Source organism: Gopherus evgoodei, chromosome 7, assembly GCF_007399415.2.
Source record: "Gopherus evgoodei ecotype Sinaloan lineage chromosome 7, rGopEvg1_v1.p, whole genome shotgun sequence".
Taxonomy (NCBI): domain Eukaryota; kingdom Metazoa; phylum Chordata; order Testudines; family Testudinidae; genus Gopherus; species Gopherus evgoodei.
Genome location: NC_044328.1, coordinates 128,342,141 through 128,355,092, shown reverse-complemented (window position 1 = coordinate 128,355,092; position 12,952 = coordinate 128,342,141). Strand labels below are relative to the sequence as shown.

The 12,952-nt window shown below is 42.8% G+C and overlaps 1 protein-coding gene across 10 annotated transcripts in view; it reads right to left on the bottom strand.

The window, feature by feature from the left end:
• Positions 1-12,952, bottom strand: part of FHIT (fragile histidine triad diadenosine triphosphatase) — a 1,100,662-nt gene that overhangs the window by 222,541 nt on the left and 865,169 nt on the right. For all 10 annotated transcript variants that reach the window (XM_030569093.1, XM_030569095.1, XM_030569086.1 and 7 more), the window contains 2 exons: positions 6,023-6,168; positions 5,266-5,295 (listed from right to left, as the gene is read on the bottom strand). In XM_030569093.1, the coding sequence (XP_030424953.1) occupies positions 5,266-5,295; positions 6,023-6,168 (176 nt within the window). The remainder of the gene's footprint in view (positions 1-5,265; positions 5,296-6,022; positions 6,169-12,952) is intronic.

The window sequence follows — 12,952 nt, the reverse complement described above, 5'->3', positions numbered from 1 at the left end:
AACGTGTTATTAAACAAGGATTCACATTTGCAGAGAAACTGTTGCCACATCAAAGCGTTGTGTTTAATAATTTTAAACCTTCTGATACAATCAGTTTGTGATGTGATGTGATGTAATTAATTTGAGTAGTGAAACCCCAAGTCCAGCGCATTAGGCAGATAGGATGAAAATGTTTACAGTAGGCGTAAGACGATGCACTCTTCACTTCAGGTTAAGATTCCTAAAGAATGCGAACCAGGTGGATTGATTTAGTGCATCATTAAAAAAGCATCTGTGAAAGAAAAACATGCACATCAAAAAATAATGGAGAAGCAATCTTCTCAGTGTAAAATAATTAGTGGAATATGTGACACCCAAACTAAATTTCTGCATACATACTCACACTGCCAGCATCGGTCAGGCTTTCTTATTTCTTTACATGAACCTGAAACTGGCGAGCTGGCAGGCAGTTGTGAACATTGTTGAGAGGACTGAGATTTTGACACTGTTGCAGAATGAGATGTGTGTTAATAGGTGTTTGTGCAACAGACATTTGCTGTGCAATATTATCTTGTCTCTACAGATAAATCAAGCTGGCAGGGGTATGATGCAGCTAATTTGTGTAGCCTTTTGAGAGTACAGAATGCCTGGCGTTTCTCAGGATAGCTGCAATCCCACATGAAAGGCCAGGCTCAGGGTTTATTCCCTAGTAAGCTCTCTGCCCACAAAGTCAGGATACACATTTATTGACTTGGTCTTCCAAAGAAGGCTGTAAATTACATAAAGGTAGATTTTCAAATGCTGCTCACTTGACATACACTTAAAAGCCCTGTGTTAAGCCACGGAGCTGATTTTCCTGCTCCACTGCAAAGATTTGGATGGTCCAGGTGCAATACACAGACCTGCCCTGCACTAGAGAAAACTGAGCACAGACTGCAGAAGTAAAAATTCTTTACATGAGAATCCACAAGCAATTTTCCCCCTGTGGAGAGGAAGAAAGAAACGAGGAAAGAACTGCATGTGAGTCATGTCCATTAAGGCACTACTGGAAGGCAACTGGACACCACAATGATTGGCACAGTAGAAAAACCTCACCAGAATAAAACAGAAAGGATACAAGTATATGTGCACAATTCTCAACGACAGTGTCTGCTTCTTTCACACATGACTGGGGAATGGGCTGAACCCACCTCCTGGATGCATAATCAAATCATTGCCCCAGACTTGACAGTGGATTGTATCTCCCACAAGCCTATTTGGAAGTAGGGGAGGGAGGAGTCAGCCATCCCTGTAGAATTGCCCCTCCATTTCCAGGCCCTTCCTGGAGCCCAGGTTGTGGGTAGAAGGGGGGTCCTGCAAAGAATCTGTGTCAGAGGTCTTAAAACAACACACTGTTCCCTTTTATTCTGCACTCTAGGATTCTGCAGGATTTCCTGGCCAGGCAGATGTGTTGAGTCCTGTTGCCTGACAGCCAGAGTCAGGAGGGAGCAGGAGACCCCTGAGCAAGTAAAGATCATTCATGGGGTCTGGGATGGACTCACTGCTTCTTCCATGGGAAGATCTCTCTCCCACACACACAACCAGGAGTGTTTAGAAGTAGCACCATGAAGCTGCCTAGAACTTGCAGCTGCATGCTCTGTATAAGGAAGTGGGTGTATTCACCTTCTGAGCAACCTCAACTCTGAGCATTTGAGCTTGGGTGACAGATGCTCATGATCACGAAAGGCAGTATTAAATTGAATGAAGCATAACAGACATGGCTGTAACCATCCATATTAGCTGCTACAATACCTCTATGTAGACGTATTTGAAGATCTTGGTTCTACTCTGCGACAAGCCACCATTCAAGTGTCCCAGTAGAAAAGAGAAATCCAAAAACAGTGTAAGCAGGGCAGCATAAGGGACAATCTAGCCAGTCATTTGATATCATGGCATTGGCTATCTAGCACTAGGCTCTGGATTGGCATTGCAAAAAACTATATAGGCTATCTGGGTAAAACCTAAACACCTCATGTAAACACCACGGAAGAACAGCTGCCATCAATAGATACACTAAAACCAATCGAATCAGCTCCTTGACAATCAAGATATCTGTTATATACACGATGTAATGTGCACACGCGTGCAGACACACACACACACAGAGAACATTTATAATTACAGATGGATCCATAGGGAAGGATAAGCTACAATTTATACTTAAAATAGGATTTGACTTCTTTCTTATGCATGAAAAAGACAGCCTAGCTTCTCCAAAATTACAGCACATCCTCGTGGAGCACTAGAAAGAATTGGCATAACTCAGCTCATTGGTTTATTAGTTGTAAGCATTTTAAAACAGCCCCCTAATAAAAAGATCCTTGTTTCTTACTTTTTTTTGCAGACCTCACTAGCAAACAAATTGCTAATTTTTCAGACTGACTCGTTCATGCACTGAAGCAAACTCTACAACATAGGCTACTGACTAATTTGATTGAAATGCAACTTTCAGTCTTCTCAAGTGTTCATTGAGGGTGACGCAGTTGTTAAAAGTAGGCAGGCTACAGACCCCGATCTGGCAGACACTTGTGCAGGTACTTCATTTTAGGTCCATGAGTAGTCTGAGTGTTGCCAGGATTGGAGCCTTAGTGTGATGGTTGGGATAAGCAACATGATGATAGCAGGCTGGTACGGTACTGGGTGGAAATGTTAATGTAGGACTGCTGTGGCTGGGCTTTTTTTAGTGTTAGTGGCTGTTGGGAGGAATTATACTGGAGCAACTTTAACTTTGTATCTAGCCCGCTAGATCTTTTGCAAGCCTCTTAGGCTACGTCTTCCCTGCAGAGTTAGCCCCAGCTGTTACGGCTGTTCTCCTACTACAAAAAAACACCTACCCAAGGTTGGTGGCACTTTCAGCCCAGGTTAACTGGCTAGCCCTGGGGTACGGGGCGACACCCAAGTGCTGCTTTTGCCTGGGCGGATAACTTCTCTCCCGCACACACACTTTGCAGTGGGGATGCAGGACAAACCAAGTGAGTGCAGATAGTCCTCCAATGCTTTCCCACAATTCCCCCCATGTGCCCAGAAGAACAGACAAGTTCTCCCACAATTCACTGAGAAAGAATCAGAGGACAGCGTAGCTTATTGTAGCATTAAGAGCCAGGGGATTGGCCCCAGATGTCCTAGACACACCTGGGGAGCATAGCACTAGGGGGACACACTCAGCGAAGTAGGGCTCACACTGGGGAAGGCTAATTTGTCTGCTCAGACCGAAGTTGACTCTGCAGCACACACAGCCTTACGGACCTCAGTGGCAGATGTGCTGTAGAGGGAGGAGAATGCTAAATCTATGCTCTGGTCCACTGTCCCTAATTAAAAATGAAATGCAGTCCCTTCCCCAGAGTGAATTTGACACCCTTGAGGTGAATTAATAACATTTTCTGTATGGGATTACATAACTGTGCATTTCTTATATATAAATAACCAACACACTACATATTTGATGTAAGATGTATAAATTATTCATGTATCAAGTGGCTTCAGACTTCATGATCCCCAGCCACCTGGGAGGAACACAGCTATTAAATTACTCATCTCCACCGCACTATTGTCCTTAAACAAGATGCAGATCATAGTAATCTGAGGTAGGTTCTGAAAGTTCCTAATTCTCTGAACACCATCATCATTTGCATTTTCAGGTGAGATACCTCATCAAAACAATGACAATACACTGTAGCTTTGTCCAGTGATGCCAAAAAGTGGAAAAATGCAACCTGTTAACTTCCTATTTCTGAAAACACACTCACTCTTTCTGAGTGCAGGCACTGATCAGTGGGTCATTACACTTGTTAGAAGTGTGGGACGGGGCATTCCATGGGACTGCGTGCCTACATATTTTCACAATTCATTGGCTGGACCCATGCACATACGCTTTGTACAAATAGAAAATTAGGAATATTTACTTGCTTTTTTTCTTGCATCTTTTAAAGCCTAAATATATATTAGTCACTGTCCTCAATCAAGGAAGATATGCACATTTTTCACTTCTAATTTTGATCATTAGCACTAATGTTTTTCTCACTTTTTAAAATAGCTTCTCAGGAGCCTCTCATAGAAAAGATAATATGTACCTGGTAACAGAAAGAAATATTGTGTCTTGCTTCCAAAATCATGTTGGGTTTTAATGTCAAAGCCTTCATTTTTTAAAGAAAACTAGGCTGAAAATAATCATTTTCACCCATCAACATCCTGTTCCCAGTGCAATCTAGCAGCCTAGCATGGGAGCTACAGAATCTGTTTTGTTGCAGCACTGCAGTAAGTTGTGTTTCAGTGTTATGCATTCCATAAGCTTCCCAGCGGTCTGGAGATTTTCTTATTTCCCCCCTGCGCTCTGTTAGATATTCACAGCAAGCAATAAAAGTAATATCAATGGTAAGGTCAACATGCCAAACTGGAAGTAAGTAAATTGTTTCTATTTGCCATCATTTGGTTGTCAGAGTTATCTTAATCAATCTAAACAGCTTCAAGACATATAATCTGATTTTACAAAGTGCTAAACCATAACCATATTTTGATCTTCCTTTGATTCCAAGTATAAAAAAAAATAGCCCTTATTTAATGCTCAGCCATATAATCTAACTACATCTGTGTCTGCATTTGCACGATGGGGGAGTGAAACGTGGCCAGAGAACCATCTTGGATTTTATCTGTTTTATTACTCAAATGGAGAGTATAATAGATTTTTTTTTTTGCACTAGCATGGCTTAAAAACTGTTTTTAAGCTTCGCTGGCTCCTTTAGATTTGAACTTTGCTAACAAGAATGTGATGAGAGAAAGCGTGGATAAAAACCAGTACTGTATGCTTTTCTAATGTACTTCAGTTTAGTTGGTCCTTTCATCAGCCTCAACTCATTCAATTATGAATAGGAAAGGCAAAGAAATTATGAAGGAAAAGGCAATATTTTCACTGTCTAAACAACAACAAAAATGACTTTCCCTCTGTAGCTTTCTATGCATGGAAATAAACAAGGTAGAGCCAATTATCATCTGAGAGCCTCTCTCTGTAAGGACGGAGATGGTATTTTCACAGCTGAAAACTTTTGCCTAGTAAAGAAGAGATATGTAAACACAGTTCCACGCAAATTCAATCCAAGTATTGACAGGCATAACAGACCCAAAATTTCTCTAACCTTAAGGATAACAAAATGATACAGCAATGTTCTGCAGATGACTAGTTTTGATCTTTTATTAGTTCTCATAATTGTCTCTTGTTAATTTGTATCCTGCATAATAAGCATAAGCACTCACCTTCACAGTTTGCCCAGCTTCAGGACCATCCTGTAAGCAAAAAATAGAAGAGTCAGATAAGTGGGGCTAACAAGGATCTCCTGGGGATTCAGAAATATTAACCATTAATAATTTAAATCCAGTTTCATTGTGTGTTAATTTATAGTATTCTCCTGGGGCCCATTCAGCACAAAGCATGTGGGACCAGATGCTTTTATGTTTCAGGTCATGATTAAGGGAAAAATAATATGTGAAAAGGAAATAAATACTGGCAAAGTTGTTATTTTTCATGATCTCAGATCCCAGTTTTTAATTGACAGCAATAACGTTTCTGTTATTCGTGGACATAAAATACAGAACTGTAAGCACTCCTTTAAGTCATAACCTGTTTATTTAAATTCTTGTTATGGCAAAAATGGGGTTAACCTCCAGATTTGCTTTAAAAAAAAGGATTCATTATTTTGTATATTGACCACTGGGTCAATCTAGTTCAGTGTGTCACCCCAAAGAATACTTCAGGTAATAAACCTACATAACACACCTAGCAAACTACTGGACAAGGTTGCCTGTGGCGAGAAATTTTGGGCTGCAGGCAATGAGTTTACTCCTTCAATCATGGGCTGTGAATACGCTCATTAAGAGCTGTGCCCTGCATACACTTTCTACTAAGAGTAGTACTTACTAGAAACCCTCCTGTCGGTGGGTTATGGAACAGGGTAAAAAGCGCAATAAAACAGTAACAGGAAACCAAGCCTTCGGAGCCAATTAGTTTACAAACCTGAATCGAAATGGTGAGTGAAGTTCCACAGAAATGTTTCTCCACCACATTTCCAACCATTTGTGTTGTTTGAAATAAATCAACCACTTCTTCAGGGTGCAGATCGCGGAAACGCTCCACAGGCCGGAGTGGGCAAACAAGGACATCTGAAGTGGAAGTCGTTAAGGCAGAAGTGCAAATCCAGGTATTCCAGAACAACAATTTGTTCATTTCCCTCCACTGTAACCACAGGAGCTCATCTGAAGTGAATTTCCCCTTTATTATTAAACTTGCCTTGATTTGAGGATCACAACTAAAACAACGGAAAGGAAAGGGTTTATGGTGAAAACACAGCAATCGCATTGTGGCTTCCTCAAAAACCTTCCCCATTGCCTCACACATATGACTTCTGGGCCAACATTTTCACACCTCGGTGTCTAAGGTTAAGCCCCTAAATAGACATTGCAATGTCTTCAGGAAAGTGTCCTGAGCACTCACAGCCTATCGCTACTGTAGGCACCTTTTACTAGAGGGGCCTCTGAACTGAACTGGGTGTGCTCCAGTTGGGAAGACTCTGACTACAACTCCCATGATGCCCTGGGAATGAGAGAGGGACAAGAGATATCCTCTTCAAGGGAATGCCAGGAGAGCATGCTGTGGGCTCCATTTTTGGAGAGGAGCTGAGATTGCTTGATGGAGCTCTGTACTTACAAGGAGCTGCTGCTAAACTGCTTGTAGGAAGCCAGAAACTGTTGCTGAGAACCTGCTGGGACTTGACCAAGCAGGGAGCCTCAGAGGCTGTTGGGGGCTTCACTGGAGCCAGGACAGAGACTGTTGCTGTGCCCAGAACTGACTGAGCTGGGTCTGCAGTGATTACGATGACCAGTGAGCTACTGGCTGTTGGTAGAGACCTCACATGCTGTTAGGGTGACCAGACAGTAAGTTTGAAAAATTGGGACAGGGGGTGGGGGGTAAAAGGAGCCAATATTAGAAAAAGACTCCAAAATTGGGACTGTCCCTATAAAATCGGGACATCCGGTCACCCTACATGTCGTCTTTTGGTAAACCATCATGCAGATATCTGACCTAGGAGATCCCTGTAAGTCATCATGCACACCCTATGCCTTCTGCCAGTTATCAGCAATTGGTCCCTGGCTCACAGTTGGCATGTAGCACCTCTGAAAATCAGGCTGCATTTCTATAGGTGCCTAAAAATGGATGGGGGGTAAGTGATTAGTGATTTGGGCATCCAACCTCAGATAGCTTAAAGGGGTCTGATTTTCAGAGGATGAGTGCTCAAGCAAAATGGCCTTTCAAACAGGGCACCTGAAACTGCTGGTCACTTTTGAAACTCTTGGGTGTAAAGCCCTAACTTTAGGCATTCATGTTTAAAAATCTGGAACTATATCAGTAATACCATGGTCATTACTTCAGCAACACTGCAGTCGCAATGCACTAGAAATGCTCATCTATTATTAACATTATGTATTTATGTAAGTATAGTTAGTTAATTAGAGCGGTTTCCTTTTAAGCCTCAGATCCAGAATGCTGAATACACATTTTTGCTTATTGTACCTCCACTTAGAGCACTTCCTGAGTCAGCGGAATGTACCATCAAGTAAACAATGAAAGTGTACTGAGACAATTCACAAAGGTCTTGCTTAGAACACAACTGCCCCGCCTATCCTACCACTACATACAATCTAAACAGTACTAGAATTCCTAATTTGGGATCCTGCAAACACTTACTACAAAGGATAAGCATTTCTTAGTGCGAGTACAATTGGGCTGGTCAAAGTAGCGACCACTTAAGGCTTGATGCTCATCTAGTTCTACATCGGTGGCATGCTGTGGATTTCAGTGGAGTTGCTCCTGATTTACACTAGTCTGACTGCAGAATGAGGCCCTTAAATAGCACCTTTAACCCCATGTAAACATTGATGACCATATGGTATGGTAAGTAAGCAAATTATTTGTGCAGAATTAAAACAAGAGCTCTAAGAACGGTTTTGAGAAAATTAAGCTACATGACGTTGTAATACAGAAGTACTGTTTACTGTAATTTTAGTCCTGCAAATGTAATAGGTTTCGGAAAAGATAGTAGTTTTTCCCCCTTTCTGTACCTCAGTTTATCTTTACAGAGTTTAGTCTTTTCAGGACTTTGTTTTTATATAAATAAAATCACCTTCAGGAGGAGCTCCCCAAGTTTAAGAACTTGCTACTATCTCCAGTTTAAATGCAAAAAAATTATGTGCAATATACATACACACACCCAGTAGGAGGATTTATCCTTCTGTGTTTGTGGAATGGGGACCAGCCCCACTATAGGGCATGCAAGCTCCCTGAACATAAGAACATAAGAACAGCCGAACCACGTCAGATCAAAGGTCCATCTAGCCCAGTATCTGTCTACCGACAGTGGCCAATGCCAGGTGCCCCAGAGGGAGTGAGGCTAACAGGCAATGATCAAGTGATCTCTCTCCTGCCCTCCATCTCCACCCTCTGACGAACAGAGGCTAGGAAACAAGTGGCAGTCCCACAGTCTCCTTTGCAGTCTCTGAAATGTCAGTCTGACATTTGCGCAGCCTGCAGCAATGCTACTCCTTTTCTTCTCCAGCAGGGTGAGGGAGCCTGTAGTCTAGGTCCAACAAACCAGCAAAATCCCAAGAACACAGCCCTTACAACTAACACTTCTGACCCTTGTGCTGCTCTACAGCTGAGTCCTCCAGTCTGGCTCCCACTCTCCTATTTACAAACTCCCCTCCCTTCCCTTGAGTTCCCATTACTTTGACTCTTAGAAAGTGACACAGGGTGTGTCCCACCAGGCTGCTTGCCCACAGTGGAAACTGCCTAATCATTAGCTTCAAAAGGCTAATGAGCACAACTAGTGCCCACCACACCAAATTTTTGGATGATTCTGACCCATCTAGCCGAGTCACTTCACCCAGCCTTGGGAAGTCTATAGGCATACAGAGTCCCCAAACAAAAACAAGAACTGTGTATACCCTCCCCATTGTTTCTTCCCTTATTAGCCCCCTGATCGGTGGGTTACACAGATAATCACTGTATCAATTGTACTGTATACTACTCCTGCTGTAACCAGCAGATACGCTGAAGTTAAGAGGCTCACGGAAAGGTTATGTCAGGCTGAGTTTCAAAAACCCCAGGCGATATTAGTGACTTCTCATTTCAGATAAGTGCAAAGGACTGTTTACTTACATAAACAAGGACACAATTCATTCACAAAGCTTATCAAAGGGAAATATATTTGCAATTCTGCTTTGAAATAAAGGAAGTTTCCTGGCGGTTCTATTTTGATCACTTTTCAGAATCAGCATGATGATAGACAATATGGAAGCAGATATCTGCCTAATTGGGACTAGCTTTCTCAAAAGACCTCCTCACCTAGAAGCTCCCATTGTTCTCAAAGGAACAAGAGAAATCTAGTGCCAACTATAGGCGCTAAGCACTTTTGAAAACCTGTTATGTAGCAGAATAGCAGAGACATTCACTAATTGTTTTACTATAATTCCTCCTATTAAAATATTTTGAAAAAGAAGAACTACGTAGTGATGTGTGTTTAGCTAGCTGGAATTAGAACACAGAGAACATTAGAAAATTGTCTGGTTTTGAGGGCTTTTGGTTCTAAGATGCTATATCACTACCTTGAGCTAATGCAGCTATAGGGCGTAATAAAGCTCCAACAATTTATCTGCTAGTCGTCCAAGCATACTGTACAAAGCACCTTCCCAGAGGATGCTATTGGTTGAACTTAGAGCCCAAGGGGAAAGTTGAAAACTTCCTGTGCAGCTCTGATTTCCATAGCAGGAATAAAGGAACAGAAAAACTAATTAATTTTACTCATAAAAAGGAAATTCATGTCAACAGTAAAACAGGAAAAAGGACATTTGTTTAATCTGATTCATTTTTCAAAAGGAAAGAAGGCAAGCCTTTGCCCTTAGGACATCTGATACTTAAATAGATAATTATCCTTCTTCTGCAGCACTGCTTTGTTATCATGGGTCAATGAACCATTCATAAATGAAAAATTTCCCTTCACTTACCTCTAGCAAAACTGCTGCTTATATTAAGCTACTTGCCATTTTCTCCTGTTAAAGTTTTTTCCAGTTTCTCCCTCACACAGCTCCTGATTTCCCAGAGCAGTTGTTTGGTCCCCAGCTAGCTTGTGGCGAAGGTCTCTGTAGCAAAATGAGAATCATCAGCACGATGCCTCCTGCTGGTGATCCTGGGAATTAGTTCAACTTCCACCCGGAGCGCCCTCCGCAGGCCAGTGGCTCACCTGCCTCAGGTCTCATGTCCAGCCTGGACCCCGGTGCCCCTTTCCCTGGGGTTCTGCCCTTGCAGTACCCCCGCTCTGAGTCCCACCTCCCAGGGGAACCCTCAACCCCCTATCCCCACCTTGCCTCAGTGGCTACTGCAATCATCATCTAGCCCCCACTCCCTGGGACAGACTACAGTCTGTAAACCACTGGTACATCACTGGCAAAGGGGGTTGGAGCAGCTGCCTCTGCCTAACCCCAGGCTGCACCTCTGCAACCTCAGTACCTACTTTGGGCCTTTAACAAGGCCTCAGCCTGGGGAGTTTCCCAGCTCCTCTTGCCTTTCCCCAGCACTGCTCTGCCTCAGGTACCCTGCTCAGCTCCCAGGCAGCCAGGTCCTTCTCTCGCCACAGCTAGAGAGAGACTCCTCCAACGTCTGGCCCACAGCCCTCTTATCAGGGCCAGGGCCCTAACTGAGCTGGCCACAGCTGTGGCTGCTTTCCCAATCAGCCTAGCTTCTTTTAAGCCCCTTGTTCTCCAGGAGTGGGGCAGCCTCACCCAGAAATTGCTGCACTAACCACAGTTTCTACAACAATGGAGGTACATGTATTACTTGCCACATGGCTCCATTGTGCAAAGAAAGGCCCAAACTGGCTCAGGCCAGCTTGTGTTTTTATAACGTGAAGCACAAGTGAAGACGGATGTAATGGGTGGTACACTGGACTGTGACAGAGGTGACCTGCATTCTATTCTTAGCTCTGCCACTGACTGGCTCTTGGCAAGGCAAGACATTTCATCGTTCTGTTCTTCCCTTTCCCCTCCCACATTTTACCGGGTCTTGTCTACTTAGACTGTATTAGCTCTTTGCAGCAGGGACTGTCTCATATTAGAGCTGATTGGGATTTTTTTGTGGAACTGTTTTTTCACTGATAAATGATGATTTGCCAGAACCAAATCAGTTCACAAAACAGGTTCAGCTTCAGCGAACCTCCTGACTTGCTTTTTTGGAAAAAAGTTTTGAAATAGCTGGGTAGGGCTTGGACGGTTTTTAAATTAAAAGCTTTGGGTTTTTTGAGTCAAAACAACTTTTTATTTTTAGTAAATATAGGGTAAAAAAGTCAAAGTCAAGATTAAAACATTTTGAAATGATTGAAACCAAATACTGATTGATGGAAATTTTTCTCAGTTTGTGAGTTTGCAAATGTTTTTGCAATTTTGACTTTCTGGCCTGCTTAGTGACAGAACAAATTCTGAAAACTCACAAATTTTCACAGTACTGGAAAATGGTCTTCTATCCAGCGCTATTAAGTGTTTATTCAATGAGGCCCTGAACTCGGCTGAGACATGGAGGTGCTACTACAGTAGAAATTAATATAATAATATAAACTGTGACATTCTGTTCAGGGACTTTTCCCCTTCCACTCACCCTTTTAAGTTCCTGAGTCTTCTTAACAAGCTAAAATACATTTTAACCTCATTTTTGGCTGTGTAAATGATAAATAATTCAAAGACACACTTACAGATTGGAGTGTCTCCACTGAAACTTTCCATCATTTCAAAAATAATTCTGTGACAACTACAAAGAATAATGATGGAAATGGTAAATCAGAGCTAAAAGAACATGAGAATGTAATTAGGACAAGATGATAATTAGGACAAGGTATCCAGCGGAGTGCCCCAGGGGTCTGTCCTGGGGCCGGTTTTGTTCAACATCTTCATTAATGATCTGGATGATGGGATGGATTACACCCTCAGTAAATTCACAGATGACATTAAGCTGCGGGGAGAGATAGATATGCTGGAGGGTAGGGATAGGGTCCATAGTGACCTAGACAAATTGGAGGATTGGGCCAAAAGAAATCTGATGAGGTTCAACCAGGACAAGTGCAAAGTCCTGCACTTAGGATGGAAGAATCCCATGCACTGCTACAGGCTGGGGACTGACTGGCTAAGCGGCAGTTCAGCAGAAAAACACCTGGGGATTACAGTGGATGAGAAGCTGGATATGAGTCAACAGTGTGCTCTTGTTGCCAAGAAGGCTAACGACATTTTGGGCTGCATTAATAGGAGCATTGCCAGCAGATCGAAGGAAGCGATTATTCCCCTCTGTTCGGTACTGGTGAGGCCACACCTGGAGTATTGCATCCAGTTTTGGGCCTCCCACTATAGAAAGAATGTGGACAAATTGGAGAGAGTCCAGTGGAGGGCAACAAAAATGATTAGGGTTCTGAGGCACATGACTTATGAGGAGAGGCTGAGGGAACTGGGATTATTTAGTCTGCAGAAGAAAAGAGTGAGGCGGGATTTGATAGTAGCCTTTAACTACCTGAAGGGGGGTTCCAAAGAGGATGAAGCTCAGGTCTTCTCAGCAGTGGCATATAACAAAACAAGAAGCAATGGTCTCAAGTTGCAGTGGGGGAGGTTTATGTTGGATATTAGGAAAAACTATTTCACTAGGAGGGTGATGAAGCACTGGAATGGGTTACCTAGGGAGGTGGTGGAATCTCCTTCCTTAGAGGTTTTTAAGGCCCAGCTGGACAAAGCCCTGGCTGGGATGATTTATTTGGTGTTGGTTCTGCTTTGAGCAGGGGGTTGGACTAGATGACCTCCTGAGGTCTCTTCCATCCCTAATCTTCTATGATTGAAGTATGTATATATAAAAAGGCAAATG